General features: G+C 37.7%; 1 protein-coding gene across 1 annotated transcript in view; it reads right to left on the bottom strand.

Moving 5' to 3' along the window:
• hk2 (hexokinase 2) overlaps positions 1–13,915 on the bottom strand; it is a 45,426-nt gene extending 31,511 nt beyond the window's left edge. Inside the window, exons 1-5 of the mRNA XM_033972729.2 lie at positions 13,605–13,915; positions 6,085–6,247; positions 4,096–4,244; positions 3,200–3,319; positions 2,892–2,987 (exon numbers count right to left, since the gene is read on the bottom strand). Of these exons, the coding sequence (XP_033828620.1) occupies positions 2,892–2,987; positions 3,200–3,319; positions 4,096–4,244; positions 6,085–6,247; positions 13,605–13,679 (603 nt within the window). The 5' untranslated portion in view covers positions 13,680–13,915. The remainder of the gene's footprint in view (positions 1–2,891; positions 2,988–3,199; positions 3,320–4,095; positions 4,245–6,084; positions 6,248–13,604) is intronic.
• Positions 13,916–14,153: the final 238 nt, after the last annotated feature.

The following is a 14,153-nucleotide window of genomic DNA, read 5'->3' as shown; positions in this document are numbered from 1 at the left end:
ATTACATTGTAATTATGGACTAAGCTAAGGTACGAGGGGAACTTTCAAAGCCACTGGGGTCACCTATCAGGAACAATGGGACACAACGGTACATTGCAGCTTGGCCAGGATTGGAACTACGTGGAGGATTAGCCTATTGTGTTTGCACTTGACATGGTAATATGATAATCCTATCCCACTGTGAATACTGTAAATTGCCAGGGAACATGGTTAGAATTTCTTGGATATAATAAAACAAAAGAAAACACATGGCTGAAAACTGTTTTAATCCTTCATTATCACAGTAATATATCTATATCTTCCTTCTTTTCTTTTTTTTACAGAACCATGTGCGTTATACAACATTGTGTCACAATAAAAGTGTGACCTGACCCTGTGACAATCTGAAGACTGTTACATTTAGTGCGTTTACATACACTCGAGTATTCCAACTATGAGGCCTATCCTGGTTGTGACAGTATTCTGGATATGACATTAACACTCAGAGAAACCAGGTTACTCAAGTCACTGTATACAAAATGAATCAGAGTATCCTGGATATTTAGAGTAGTAACTATGGCAACTATGGCACAAATATGACAAGGAGCTGAACATGTCAGCTACTTTGCCAACTTAAGGCTTTTTAGCATGTTTTTAAGAATAAATACAGAAGATACACATTCAAATGAGAACATAAGACTATATGGCACTCTCACAGCATCAGTTAAGTTCAAGAGCAACACAGCCAGCCACAACTTAGACTGGTGTTAAAATGTGGTTGTATTAAACTGTAGACTACTTTATTTTATTTATGGGTATATAATATTATAATTTAAAAAGTGCTGGTAGACGTTTGAGTCATTCTGGGAAAATTTCTGCTTCGATAATTTGTTACTTTAGTTCACACATGCTCAGTAGGATGCCAGCATCCATTTAGCATGCCTAAATCTACATGCCCACTATAAAAAAATCCCAATGAGGGACCAATATCCAGTTTTCTCATAACCTGGATACTGAAATCAGGATACTGTGTATATACTCACCTGAAGGATTATTAGGAACATCATATTAATACGGTGTTTGACCCCCTTTCGCCTTCAGAACTGCCTTAATTCTACGTGGCATTGATTCAACAAGGTGCTGAAAGCATTCTTTAGAAATGTTGGCTCATATTGATAGGATAGCATCTTGCAGTTGATAGAGATTTGTGGGATGCACATCCAGGGCACAAAGCTCCCGTTCCACCAGATCCCAAAGATGCTCTATCAGGTTGAGATCTGGTGACTGTGGAGGCCATTGTAGTACAGTGAACTCATTGTCATGTTGAAGAAACCAATTTGAAATGATTCAAGCTTTATGACACGGTGCATTATCCTGCTGGAAGTAGCCATCAGAGGATGGGTACATGGTGGTCATGAAGGGATGGACATGGTCAGAAACAATGTTCAGGTAGCCCATGGCATTTAAACGATGCCAAATTGGCACTAAGGGACCTAAAGTGTGCCAAGAAAACATCATTACACCACCACCACCAGCCTGCACAGTGGTAACAAGGCATGATGGATCCATGTTCTCATTCTGTTTACGCCAAATTCTGACTCTACCATTTGAATGTCCCAACAGAAATCGAGACTCATCAGACCAGGCAACATTTTTCCAGTCTTCAACTGTCCAATTTTGGTGAGCTCGTGCAAATTGTAGCCTCTTTTTCCTATTTGTAGTGGAGATGAGTGGTACCCAGTGGGGTCTTCTGCTGTTGTAGCCCATCCACCTCAAGGTTGTGCATCTTGTGGCTTCACAAATGCTTTGCTGCATTCCTGGGTTGTAACGAGTGGTTATTTCAGTCAACGTTGCTCTTCTATCAGCTTGAATCACTCGGCCCATTCTCCTCTGACCTCTAGCATCAACAAGGCATTTTCGCCCACAGAACTGCCGCATACTGGATGTTTTTCCCTTTTCACACCATTCTTTGTAAACCCTAGAAATGGTTGTGCGTGAAAATCCCAGTAACTGAGCAGATTGTGAAATACTCAGACCGGCCCGTCTGGCACCAACAAGCATGCCACGCTCAAAACTGCTTAAATCACCTTTCTTTCCCATTCTGACATTCAGTTTGGAGTTCAGGAGATTGTCTTGACCAGGACCACACCCCTAAATGCATTGAAGCAACTGCCATGTGATTGGTTGACTAGATAATTGCATTAAGGAGAAATTGAACAGGTGTTCCTAATAATCCTTTAGGTGAGTGTACATGGACACTCACAAAACTCAACCATATCCAGGATACTCAAGCACATATAAATGCACTCATTGTGATTCACTATTTTCAGCATCTGTCATGCTCCAACCAAGTGAAGTGTGAAGTGCCAGTGGATGCTGATACCTTAAAGCAATTTAAAAATACTAGGTTCACATAATCCATGTATCCATATTTTAATTTGATCCCCACTTTGAAAAAACAAGCAAATACTGGAAAGCAGGCTCAGAGCAAGGGTTTATTATTTCATTTTCCATTATCTTTTATGTGACGAAGAAGTTGGTTCTGACGTTAGCAGCTACAGTTCAGCACAGCCCAGAGGTAGTACTGCAAGCCATAGCCAAGGACAGGTGCAGAGGTCTGCCATCCAGGTACTTGAATTGCATAGCAATTCTCTCAAAAATATTCCTTAAGCTTTAATATTTTATGGGTGCTTTGTACCGTAAATATCATTGTGCTTGGCCTCAGGCATGAGAGCGGATCCACAAAGTTCACACCCAAACCTCTGATATTTGCTTTTCAAAGTGGAGATTACATTTTTTTTAAATCAACATTTAAATTGCCATGTGATTTTTTTTTTTACATTTTGCAACAGTTACATCCTATAATGTAAACCAGATCAAATAATATTCAACATATCTGAAACTGAACTTACGCCTCTTTTTTTGATGGCCTTTCTCAGCAGACTGACCACCTCCTTCCCCTCCACTCCAGTTGGTTTGAATCCTTTTGTCCATGACATTAGGACGGCCTGCAAAGGCAACACATTACCTAGTGCTTGGGTTAAGCATTTGGCTAAACTATTTCAATATTACTCAGTCCATAGCCCTGATGTTAGTTAGAAAGTTGCTAAGCATACAGGCCAGGGCATACTCTATGTTCACTGACAAACACACAGAAACTATACACATATTACTAAGTTAGAAGCATATACTTGAAACAGCCAATTAAACTTTCACTCACCTCATCCATTTTAGTTTGCTGACAGGGAAACGAAAACGTGAAGCCAAGAGGAAGCTTTTTTTCTTTGATGCCCATTTTCTCCAGAAACTGAGCCAGGCAGGAGGCAATGTGGTCAAAAAACTGCAAAAAAAAAGCCAAATTTGGAATAAAACCAAAGAATCGCCAATAAATCTGTATACGACCTAGGGCCCAAACAATAATGACATTTTTTTACAGTACCATGTTAAGCGACTTGAAAGTGTCAATTACAATTAATCTGCTGATGTTTACTTGTTTTATAATGGTATTATTCAGTATCATCAACCACATAAAGAGGCTTAATTAATAAGCATGTAAATCCTGGGAGGAGTCACAACATTTGTGACCCGACCCAGGACCCCGGTGAGTTGGGTCAGAAAAAAGCTGACCTGAATATCACAAGTGCATATTAATATGTACATTCTGCTGTAAATCTATGTTCTTACGTCTTATGTTTCCACATTTTGGGAAATGCATTTACATTTTTTTTGTTATAGTTACGGTTATAGCAGAGGTCAAAAGCTTATATTTATAAAGTTATAAGAATGTGTCATGAAAAAGGCAGATTGCAGTTCAGATTGAGACCCAAACCTCTGACTTAAAACTTGAGCCATAACCCTGTTAAGGTTTAACAGTACGAGAGATCGGTTATAAGCTATTTCAGTTTCATGACATTCATTGGAGTTCACCATGAGTAGATGTCTAGTTTACCCCATTTTTGTCTATTCATGCCTTCATCATGTGAAAGCCCATCATGTGACTGAAACACTGATCCATCTATGTATCAATGACAACTAACTCTTCAATCTCTCCACTATTGTTACTTAAAAAAACATAAAATAAATCAGAATGTTTAAAAGCACTGATAATGAAATTACCTCAGAGCCAGTGCCTCTCATGACATCTTCAGGAATGACATAAATTTCATTTTGCATCTCTACTCTGCGATTCTCACCAGACACCACTTTAACCAACAACACTCTGAAGTTTGCTCCTCCGAGATCCAGCGACAGAAACTCGCCTTGTTCTGGGAAAAAGAGAAAGAATCAAACATGCTGTAAACAAGTTCATAGTCATAACTCCAAGTTTGATATAAGCAAACAGAGGTCCTTAGGTAATTTTAGTACCGTGCGAATGCCATGGACCATTCTCTGGTCTAATACTTTTTTTTTTCCTACAACACAACAAACTATGGTAAAGACATGACCCAGAAGTACAGGACCAAGCAGTAGAGATGGGAAGACACATAGGTTCCACAAGATGATCGCTGGTTGCAATTACGTTGTAAGGAATAATGTCTGACTCCACTACTGGGGTACATTACGCTAAAAACAAAACCTAAAATAGAAGCGATCCTAGCAACATCAATTAGAATTTTCTTGTCATATGATATTTCACATTTAGTGTTATTATAAAGTTCATAAACACACATAGAAATACATTTGGCATGGCTTACAATAAGTCACAAATCATGCACAAGCAAATAACCATCAGCATGCCTTAGTAATATTTGCCTAACACTATTGTAAATATAAGCACTGCAATGTATCTATATCTTGAAGCTTGATTCCAGAGAGACTATCATTAGTTTACATCTGCATTATTCCATGTGATATACATTGTAGAGTATATTGTTGCTTATTGCTGATATTCAACTGTATTGTTGCTTATTGCCTATATTCAGTATTTAGCCATCTCTGCTGTTTCCAGATGATGCTGTCTTGATAGCTTCATTGAATGAAGTATGGCTCAGACCTGGATGACTGAGGGATTACACAGACATCTTAATTGAATGAGGACCTGCGACATGCACTAGGGTGTTTTTTTAGTCAAGGTTGGTAGAGACTCACTGCTTCAAGTGGAGGAGTTCAAGTATTTCAGGGCCTTGTTCACGAGTGAGGGAAGGATGGAGCATGAGATTGACAGGCGGATAGGTGCAGCATCTGTAGTGATGCGGTCGCTGTATCAGATCTGTTGTGTTATAGAAGGAGCTGAGTCGAAAGGCAAAGCTCTTGATTTACTAGTCAATCTACGTTTCAACCCACACCTATGAGTATGAGCTTTGGGTAATGACCAAAAGGAGAAAATCGCAAATACAAGCAGTCAAAATGAGTTTCCTCCAGTGTGGCTGGGCTCTCAGAGATAGGGTGAGGAGCTCTGTCATACCAGAAAAGCTCGGAGTAGAGCTGCTGCTCCTCCACGTCAAGAGGAGTCAGCTGAGGTGGCATTTGTTTCGGATGACTCTTGGACGCCTGCCTGGAGAGATGTTACAAGCATGTCCCACGGGGAGGGACTATGACTCTCAGCTGGCCTGGGAAGGTCTCGAGATGCCCCAAGAGCTGGAGGAAGTGTGTGTAAAGGGAAGTCTGGGCTCAGACTGCTGCCTCCGTGACCCGGCCCGAAATAAAGAAAAAGAAAATAGATGGATGGAATCTAACTTGCCACTTACAATTACCATGTTCCCAGACCTCCTTTCCCCAGCTGCCATTTGTGCAGCAGAAAAAAGGAGTGTGAAGATGTGCTCCTACTTCTGGCCAACAGTTTTAAAAACAAATTTGGCTTCATAATCATAGAGATATGATCATAAACAATAACACAAGGACCCAAACATAAAAATATAAACTTTTAAAATGTGTACACTAAAATGTACACTAAAACACTATCAAAAAATATGTTTAAATGGCCTTCCTGCACAGTTCCCTCCTACCTCTGTCCAGGGCACACACCTTCTGCTAGACTTGCCAGTAAGTTCTATAAGGCTCTAATGCACCGTCTACATGAACTGGCCATGTGAGAAAAAAGGAGCCGACTAATTCAGTTTCACTGTAATTTGTGGGCAGTATTTTTCAGCATGAAAGGTTAATTACCTGTTCCTTCGGGTGTGGAACAAACGAACGTGGGCAGCATCTTGACAGCGGCTGTAGGGTTAGTATCTCGACACAAGCCTTTGTCCATCTCTCGGCGAAAACGCATCGACAAATCCATTAGCTTCTCATCGGAAAGCTGGAGGTTCTGGAGGTACTCATCCACCTGAAATACCAAAAACATTTACACTAGAATGTATTTAGATTAGAAATGCAATTGTACAGGGTCAGGGCTTGAGATTAAACAGTGGCCAAAAGCGGGTAGACTTCTGGTAAAGTCAATTATGATCATGATCATTCACTCAAGGGGTTGTCCTCATGCCCTGCTGGTGTGTTTTTATCTATCAAGATCAGAGGTCGAAATGCAGTTATGATCACGCATAGAGGGGTATATTTATCATGCCAGGTGCTTTTTTATGAGCGCAAACTGAAAAAATGGTGCAATATGCAATTTGTGGGCATGCTGTCATTACTATTAGAAACGGTGCTAACTTCTTTGTACAGCAATTCTAGTATGTAAATTGGTGTTTACCATGTGAGCAACGCTGGTTACTGCTTGTAGTGCCATGTGAGTGCATAATTAAGGAAAACAGGTAAAAGTAGAGGCAACTAGGCAGAGACAGCGTGACACCTCTTAAATGCAACAGTAAAAAAAAAAAACCATAAATGAAAAAAAAAAATCACAGCTCCAGGTAGGGTTGTGCCAATAATTTCAATTGTTGTTTTTTGTTTTTTTCAGTTAAAAAACATTTGAATGGAAAAACAACTAAGAACAATATAGTGTGTGTTCTGCCCTGCAAAACCCTGGAGCAAAGCCACTCACCTATCTATAGTAGCTTTGAAAACTAAAGTGTCACAAAAAATATGACTAATAAATGATATCAGGTCAATTCTTTCTCTACAGGTTAGTGTTGACAGTGTACAAGTAATTGTTTTAAACAATTGTAATTTCATTTATGGGCCAAATTAAGTTTGCTATAATTGAGCAGCTCTAGCTCAGCTCTAGCTCAACTGCTGTGATAATAATAATCAACTCAGTGTTGCAGATAATAATGCAAAATTATTTTCAACATAAACATTTACGTTAAAAAATTGTTTGTGGAAAAGATTTCCGATTCATTGGTTCCAAGTTTTGAGAACATAAAGAAAGTTTAAATATTTCACAATTTTTATAATTCTACCTCAACTATGAAATGTGGTATAGTGAAAGATCAGATATAGAATTAACAGCTACCTGCTAGGGTCAAATTCATAATAACGTCTTGTATTTGTATTTTATATTCTATTATATGTATTCTATATTCTATTGAAATGTTGTGGATTGGTGAGACTGCTGACTTAAGCATCATTACTGCATGTTAAGTGTTTAAGGGCAAAATATGCATGATCAACATTTTCTGATCTGACAACAATGAAAGCAGAGAGTTACAGGCTAGCAATGACTAGAATCTAGTGTATTAATATTATGCTTACCCACCAAAACAGGCAAGGAAAGGCAAGTTTATTTGTACAGCACAATTTGTACACAAAATAATTCAAAGTGCTTTACAGAATAAGAAAAACATTAAAATCACAATACAACAAATCAAAACAAAAATAATCACAAATAATCATCATAAAATTAACATTAAAACAGAAGAGCGCAACCTTTCAGTCATATGCACAGCTGAACAGAAGCGTTTTGAGCCTGGATTTAAACATTGTCAAAGTAGAGGCCTGTCTCACATCTTCAAGAAGACCCCAGGTTTTAGCTGCATAAAAGTGAAATGCTGATTCTCCATGTTTAGTCCTGACTCTGGGCACCAGCAGGACATTCCTGAAGTCCTCAAGAGTGCAAGATGGTTATCTAGGTTCATGGGTTCTCACTTTAATATGTATATTTATGTGTATGCATATGTACATGTATCTATGTGTGTGTATGTGTGTATGTGTGTAGGGGTGTATGTGTGTGTGTATGTGTGTATGTGTGTATGTATGTGTGTATGTGTGTATGTGTGTATGTGTGTATGTGTGTATGTGTGTATGTATGTATGTATGTATGTGCATGGTCAGGACGGGTAACTGCATTTTTTTTTATTTTTTTTTGTCATTTGGATGGAGAATGTTAGTGTGGTGTTTTTGTTTTTGTGTGTGTATCATTATGTTATAAAAGGAGATTGTGCAGAATGTCTTTCTACTTTCTCACTATTTCTGATATAATGTGCATTGTACAATTTCTGTATAAGCCAAATGGCCAAAGATGGCACTAACATGTCAGAGATGTACTTTGGTGCTAGGCCCTGGAGAGACATGTACACAAGCAAGACTTGTACACAAGCAAAATATGTTTACGTTAGGAATGTATTCTTGCATACATTATGTTATAATATTCATTCAAATATTTTCTCTGTTCCTCCACTCTGCAGAGGTGTCTGCAAACCATGCCTGGCTCATCCAGCAGTTCATCCATTGAAATTTCCTTGATACACTAATTTCTCATAGGAAGTGACAACTCTGATTACTTTATTTTGATTTATTTTAATTTTAGATTACTGATTACTTAACTGATTACTGGAAATTAATTAGTAGGCCTTTGTTTTTTGTTAAAATTGTGGTGCATGTATTTTAATTTCCTAATACTAAAGTCAAACAGGTCCACTTCTTGCAACCCAGTGTGGATCAAACTGCTCCTGTGCGGTTCATATCTGAACTCACTCAGTAAGTGAATTTACTCGGTTGGGCTTCAAATGAAGACATAAGTGTGGCCCTGTTGGATGTTAGCATTAGGAGCTAATATAAAGTCAATCAAGACAGTAAAAGAGCCTGTGTTTTCACAAAATATATACGAACTCGCATACTGGACTCGCATAATCGCTTCTTTGAACATCCGTGGTTAAAAACATTCTGACCTCTTATTCCTAATGGACAACTGACGGTTTCTCACCATTAACAAAACTCCTCATCTGCTGCAGCAATGGTGCTCACAGTTCTACTGTCCATAAACATATGATATACAAATAATATGCTACTTGTTTTTTTTTACCCATTATAGAGCAGATTAAAAGTATAATCTACTTTTTTTTTATTAATACAGGTTACAAAACAGCATTATTAAAATAGTAATCTGATTAAAGTAACATAAAGTAACAGTTACTTACTTATTCAAACTTATTATAATGTTATGAATATCCTGTTTACTATAAGGGTGAAATCTGCCATGTATTATTTCATAGAATAATGGAAAGTGAAAAACAGAAAGCACATGGCTTTGTCATATTTGAGATTGCCACATTTTGCTAGATACACACTAAGGCACTAAGGCAATGGTCACACATCCAATTAAAATTAACTCTAGCGTGTTTTCTGCCTCACGTCATTTGTGGAGATATGAACTCCAAACCAGATTTACGCCAAACAAGCACATATCTGGTCCATTTGAAATCAGAGGTCTCAGTGCTGTACAATTCCAGCCCTGCAGCTCTCCTGGACCGCACCTGTGCATGCAAATTAAACTAAAGCAGTGCTTCTCAATTATTTTCTATCATGCCCCCCCTATAAAGAAGAAAAAATTGATATAATGAAATTTAATTAAATATCAAATAAAAAAATTAAAATTAAATAAACATCAAATGAATAAATTAAAATTAAATAAATATCAAAATAATACATTAAAATTAAATAAATATCAAATTAAAACAAGTAATTTAGCAATTTGGTACGCCAGCTTATATGATGCTCAGTGCTTGCTGCTTTAAGTGACATTTACAAAGCGGGATGATTGTTGGCAATATTTGGCACGTTTATGCTGAAAAAACTCCAGCGTCTTATCAGCGTGACTGAGGTGTAATGAGGTGGTGCCTTAACTTATTTGGCTTCATACTGTCCACTGCCAACATTTTCAGACACAGCAGACACCGGTCTGTCCTCGTGTCCCACCGGAGTCACGGTGAAGCCAAGTGCTAAATACGCTTCATCAGACTTCCTCGTCTTATTTTTCGGGTGACTTTACCTCTGTCTATCTCCACCTTTCTTTTCATCCCTGTTAAAATGTTTTCCATAGTGTCTCTTTAGCAAAAGTGTTTCTTGTTCACTGCCCTGTGTCACGATCTGTTCGCTCTCTCCTGCTCTTTGCTGTGTGTGCGCTGCGTGCGCGCTGCGTACGCACTGCGTACAAAGCGCGTACAGTACTACAGTGTCATACGCGGAGTCATACGTGCCCCCCCCCCGGTATCTGGGCGCGCCCCACTATTTGAGAACCACTGAACTAAAGACTAGTGTGGGAAATTGCAACAAATATTACATATACCTTACAAAAGTAAGCAAGGAAATTAAGATTACAAATGAGCGGACAATTTAGAAAAGTCTATTTGACATGTGTCACTAATGCAAATGTGAACCCATGTGAAGATGCCCGAAGTATTCAAATAAACCGTCGTAGTTAACTAATGGGCAGAGGCAAATTATCGGCTCATTATGCCATCAAAATTACACTGATCTTATAAAGTTATTTGGTCAAACGTCATATTGTTAAACACCTACCATTTAACTGTAAAAATGCTGATATTTTATTCTGGTTAATAGCTCTGCAATTATTAGACCTATCTACATGAAACACTGGCACAAAGTTCAATGTCTTCTCTGTTATCAGAAACAAACAAACTAAGATGATTTTTCCAATAGCTTCCAAAAGTAGTTGCATTACTTAAACCAGGGGTGCCCAAACTTTTTGCAAAGAGGGCCAGATTTGGTGAGATAAAAATTTTTGGGGGCCGACCATTCGGCCTGATCATTCTTTGAACCATCAATATTAAATGGAAATTAACAATTTTTTTTTTTTTTTAACTTTTTATTGCAAATGGCTTTCACCTTTCAAAACCCAAATGAATGTAAAAAAAAGTAAACATTTAAACTGTGGTTTTGGTAATCACAATATTAATTAATAAATTCACTGAGATTTTAGAATTTATTCACCTCAGAAGGCAAACAAATAACTTGCCTGCACTAATGTGAAGGGTGAAACTGAGATCTGAATTGTAGTAAATAAACCAGGTCAGGCTCAAAGTGGTTTTGATGCGCAGAATGTCACACAGGTGAGAGTCAGTTAGACTTGTCCTCGCACAGTTCTTGTTAAAGTTCATAACCAAGAACATCTTCTCACACAAATATGTCAAACCAAACAAACTCAGCATTTTTTTAGCAAAGATTCAAATTTCTTTAAACCTGTCTTTATCCAGTTGGCGATAAAAGTCAGCGAGCTTGAACACGTGTATTTTACACTGGTCAACAGTGCTGACGGGCCGCACATAATTATTTTTATTCCAGAGGCTGCGGGCCAGTAGAAATTTGCACACGGGCCGCAGTTGGCCCCCGGGCCGGACTTTGGATATGCCTGACTTAAACAAAAGAGAGGTGATTCATGCCAACTGAAATAACTCTATAGAGCCATAAGTTTAATATGATATAAATATGTGGATACAATCTTAAACAAACAATACAAACAACAAACAATAATCTGACTCAACATTTGTGAATTGTCTATGGAACATAATTTGTTCCATCAGATTTAGAATTTTAAATACAGCTCAATTTCTCTTTTTTTTTTACTTTTATGCTGGAATTTTAAGCATAAATTTTGGATGGCCCCGTTTCAAGAAGCAAGTTTAAACCAAACTCAGAGTTTGTTAACCCAGAAAAGAAGTCAATTGAGAGTTTTCTGTTTCACAGAGAGTAACCCTAAAACAGTCAGTCACCATGGTCACTCGCACTGTGAACCTAACTTGGACCAGAGTAGGCTTTATTCCCCGAACCCCAAGTTTAACCAGAATCTGCTACTAAAGGAGAGCTGATTGGTCAGTCACAGATGAACCAGGTGAACTTAATAAGGTTTAACAAGAGTTTAATGATTTGACTTGTATACATTTATACGTTACACTTATTTTACCCAAATGAAATTTATGCCTGATCTTTCATCCCCTTCTGCACTTAAGTGTGATGGGGAGTGCAAATCATTAGGTTCATGGATCATACTTTATTCAGATTAATTCATGTACATTTAAAATTTAGATTTATGCAAGATACATTTAAAAACCACATAGCTCTCAATGAAACACAGTATGTTCACACACGTTAGTGGTTCTGTGGAGCAATCCCAGTGCACACTAGATTTAGTTCTGTTTACTTCAGTTCGGTCTTGTTCACTCACACCATGCATCATTCACCCCAAACACGCACCATGAGCCATGTGAGAATCCATCAGCTAATCGCCAAACTTATTTCTTTTCTTATTTGTTCTCTGCTCCAAGACCTCCTGTTTGACGTGTTCTTGGACCAGCCATTTACTGCGGTGTAGAATCCGACTGTCATGTTCACACTGGCCCAAGCACACCGCTCTTGGAGCGAATGCTGTAATTAGTGGCAGTGTGAAAACAACCTTAGATTAGCTAAAAATGGTAATTTAAAATCAGAAATCAAATATTAAAATTGTCATTTTAAACAGTTTAATGTTTTATCTAAGTTGACTGCAGCAAAATTATTTATGATTTTTATTAATTATGTAGGTGTTTTGAATAATATTTTTTTAATCTTCATACTAAAATGGGATAGAAACAATGTGGTCCTCCGTATTTCTTTTATACTAAACCTGACTTCAGCATGACTTCCCGTGCCTCCTCTGGTTTACAGTTGCCACAGTGAATCCTCTTTTCTGGGATCCATCCATAAATTTTCATAACAAAGATCCAAGATGCCAAGGCCTAAGCAATTGATCCTAAGTGAGTCAATCTAATGTAGTAACAACCAGGAAATGCTTTAAATGCAGTCTGACTGGTCAGCTTAATCAAAACCTCATCTTTTTGATTCTATAACCATAAGCTCCAAACACAGAAGACAAATGCCAATAGGAAACACTTTTTCACTGTGAATTTTACACTCTGAATTTTGACTGTTAAATTTGAGGGCTTGAAAATATTTGTGCTCAATATTTAAAATGGCATTTCCTTATTTTGAAATTTTAAAGTTAAAATTTAATTCAACTAAAAATCTGAACAATAACAATTCAAATATGTTTTTTTCAGAGTCTAAAAAAAATCTGTTTAAATTATAAATCTGATTAAGCATATTATGTTCCAAAAATTTCAGTTTGGGCTTTCAAAAACATTGAGTCCTGATATTATGACATCAACTATTTCTAGATCCAAAACGCGAACGCTGTAGCTGTTTAATAATTAACAGAGAGAGCTGTTATGACAGGTATTTTGGCACAGCTTCAGACAGATCAGCGGCTTTAATCAATCTCATTTAACAAACCCGCATTAAGCAGAATCGTTCCTTTAGCTTGAGACGATTCCCTATCTATTTAGGCGACTAATGTTTGTATAAAAGCGTGACACTACCACCATGCTAGCTCTGAAGGTTGTCTGCTTTACCCCTGTGTAACGCTAGCTAAGTTTGAAAACCAAAATCTGTTAAGGCTTTAAAGTCATTAATCTTGGTAATAACTAAACACACACACAGGCAAACACACGCACACAATAAATGATACTCACTTTATGAACTTGCACATCGTGGAGCTCAATGGAGTAGTTAGCTAGGAGACAGGACGCAACAGGAGGAGATGACATTTTTTTATCGCAAATTATGTTTCTGTTTACAGTTCTTACGACACAACTACTGTCCACGAAGAGTAACCCGCGCAGTGTAAAACATTAATATTTTTAATCGCTAGTCACCCTTTGAACTAAAACTAATGCTAAAGTTCTCCCAAAAAAGGCGGAGTAATGTACAGTTGGAAAGTTGCAGCAGCTTCCTGGAGTTAGTCAATACGTGACGTCATAGTGTTTCTGAACGCTGATTGGCTGCGAAATGTACGCTCCACTGCCCTATTTGTGTCAAACCAGTCTATGGTGTCAATTAATGGTGTTGAATTTGTCCTTGCGTCATCAAAGGTAGCTTAGATGAATAATAAGACTAGGATGCTATCATCATCATCATCATCATCATCATCATCATCATCATCATCATCATCATCATCATCATCATTATTATTATTATTATTATTATTATTATTATTATTATTATTATTATTATTATTATTA

This window comes from Periophthalmus magnuspinnatus, chromosome 9 (genome assembly GCF_009829125.3).
Source record: "Periophthalmus magnuspinnatus isolate fPerMag1 chromosome 9, fPerMag1.2.pri, whole genome shotgun sequence".
Lineage (NCBI taxonomy): Eukaryota > Metazoa > Chordata > Actinopteri > Gobiiformes > Gobiidae > Periophthalmus > Periophthalmus magnuspinnatus.
This window is presented reverse-complemented; position numbering and strand designations above follow the sequence as displayed.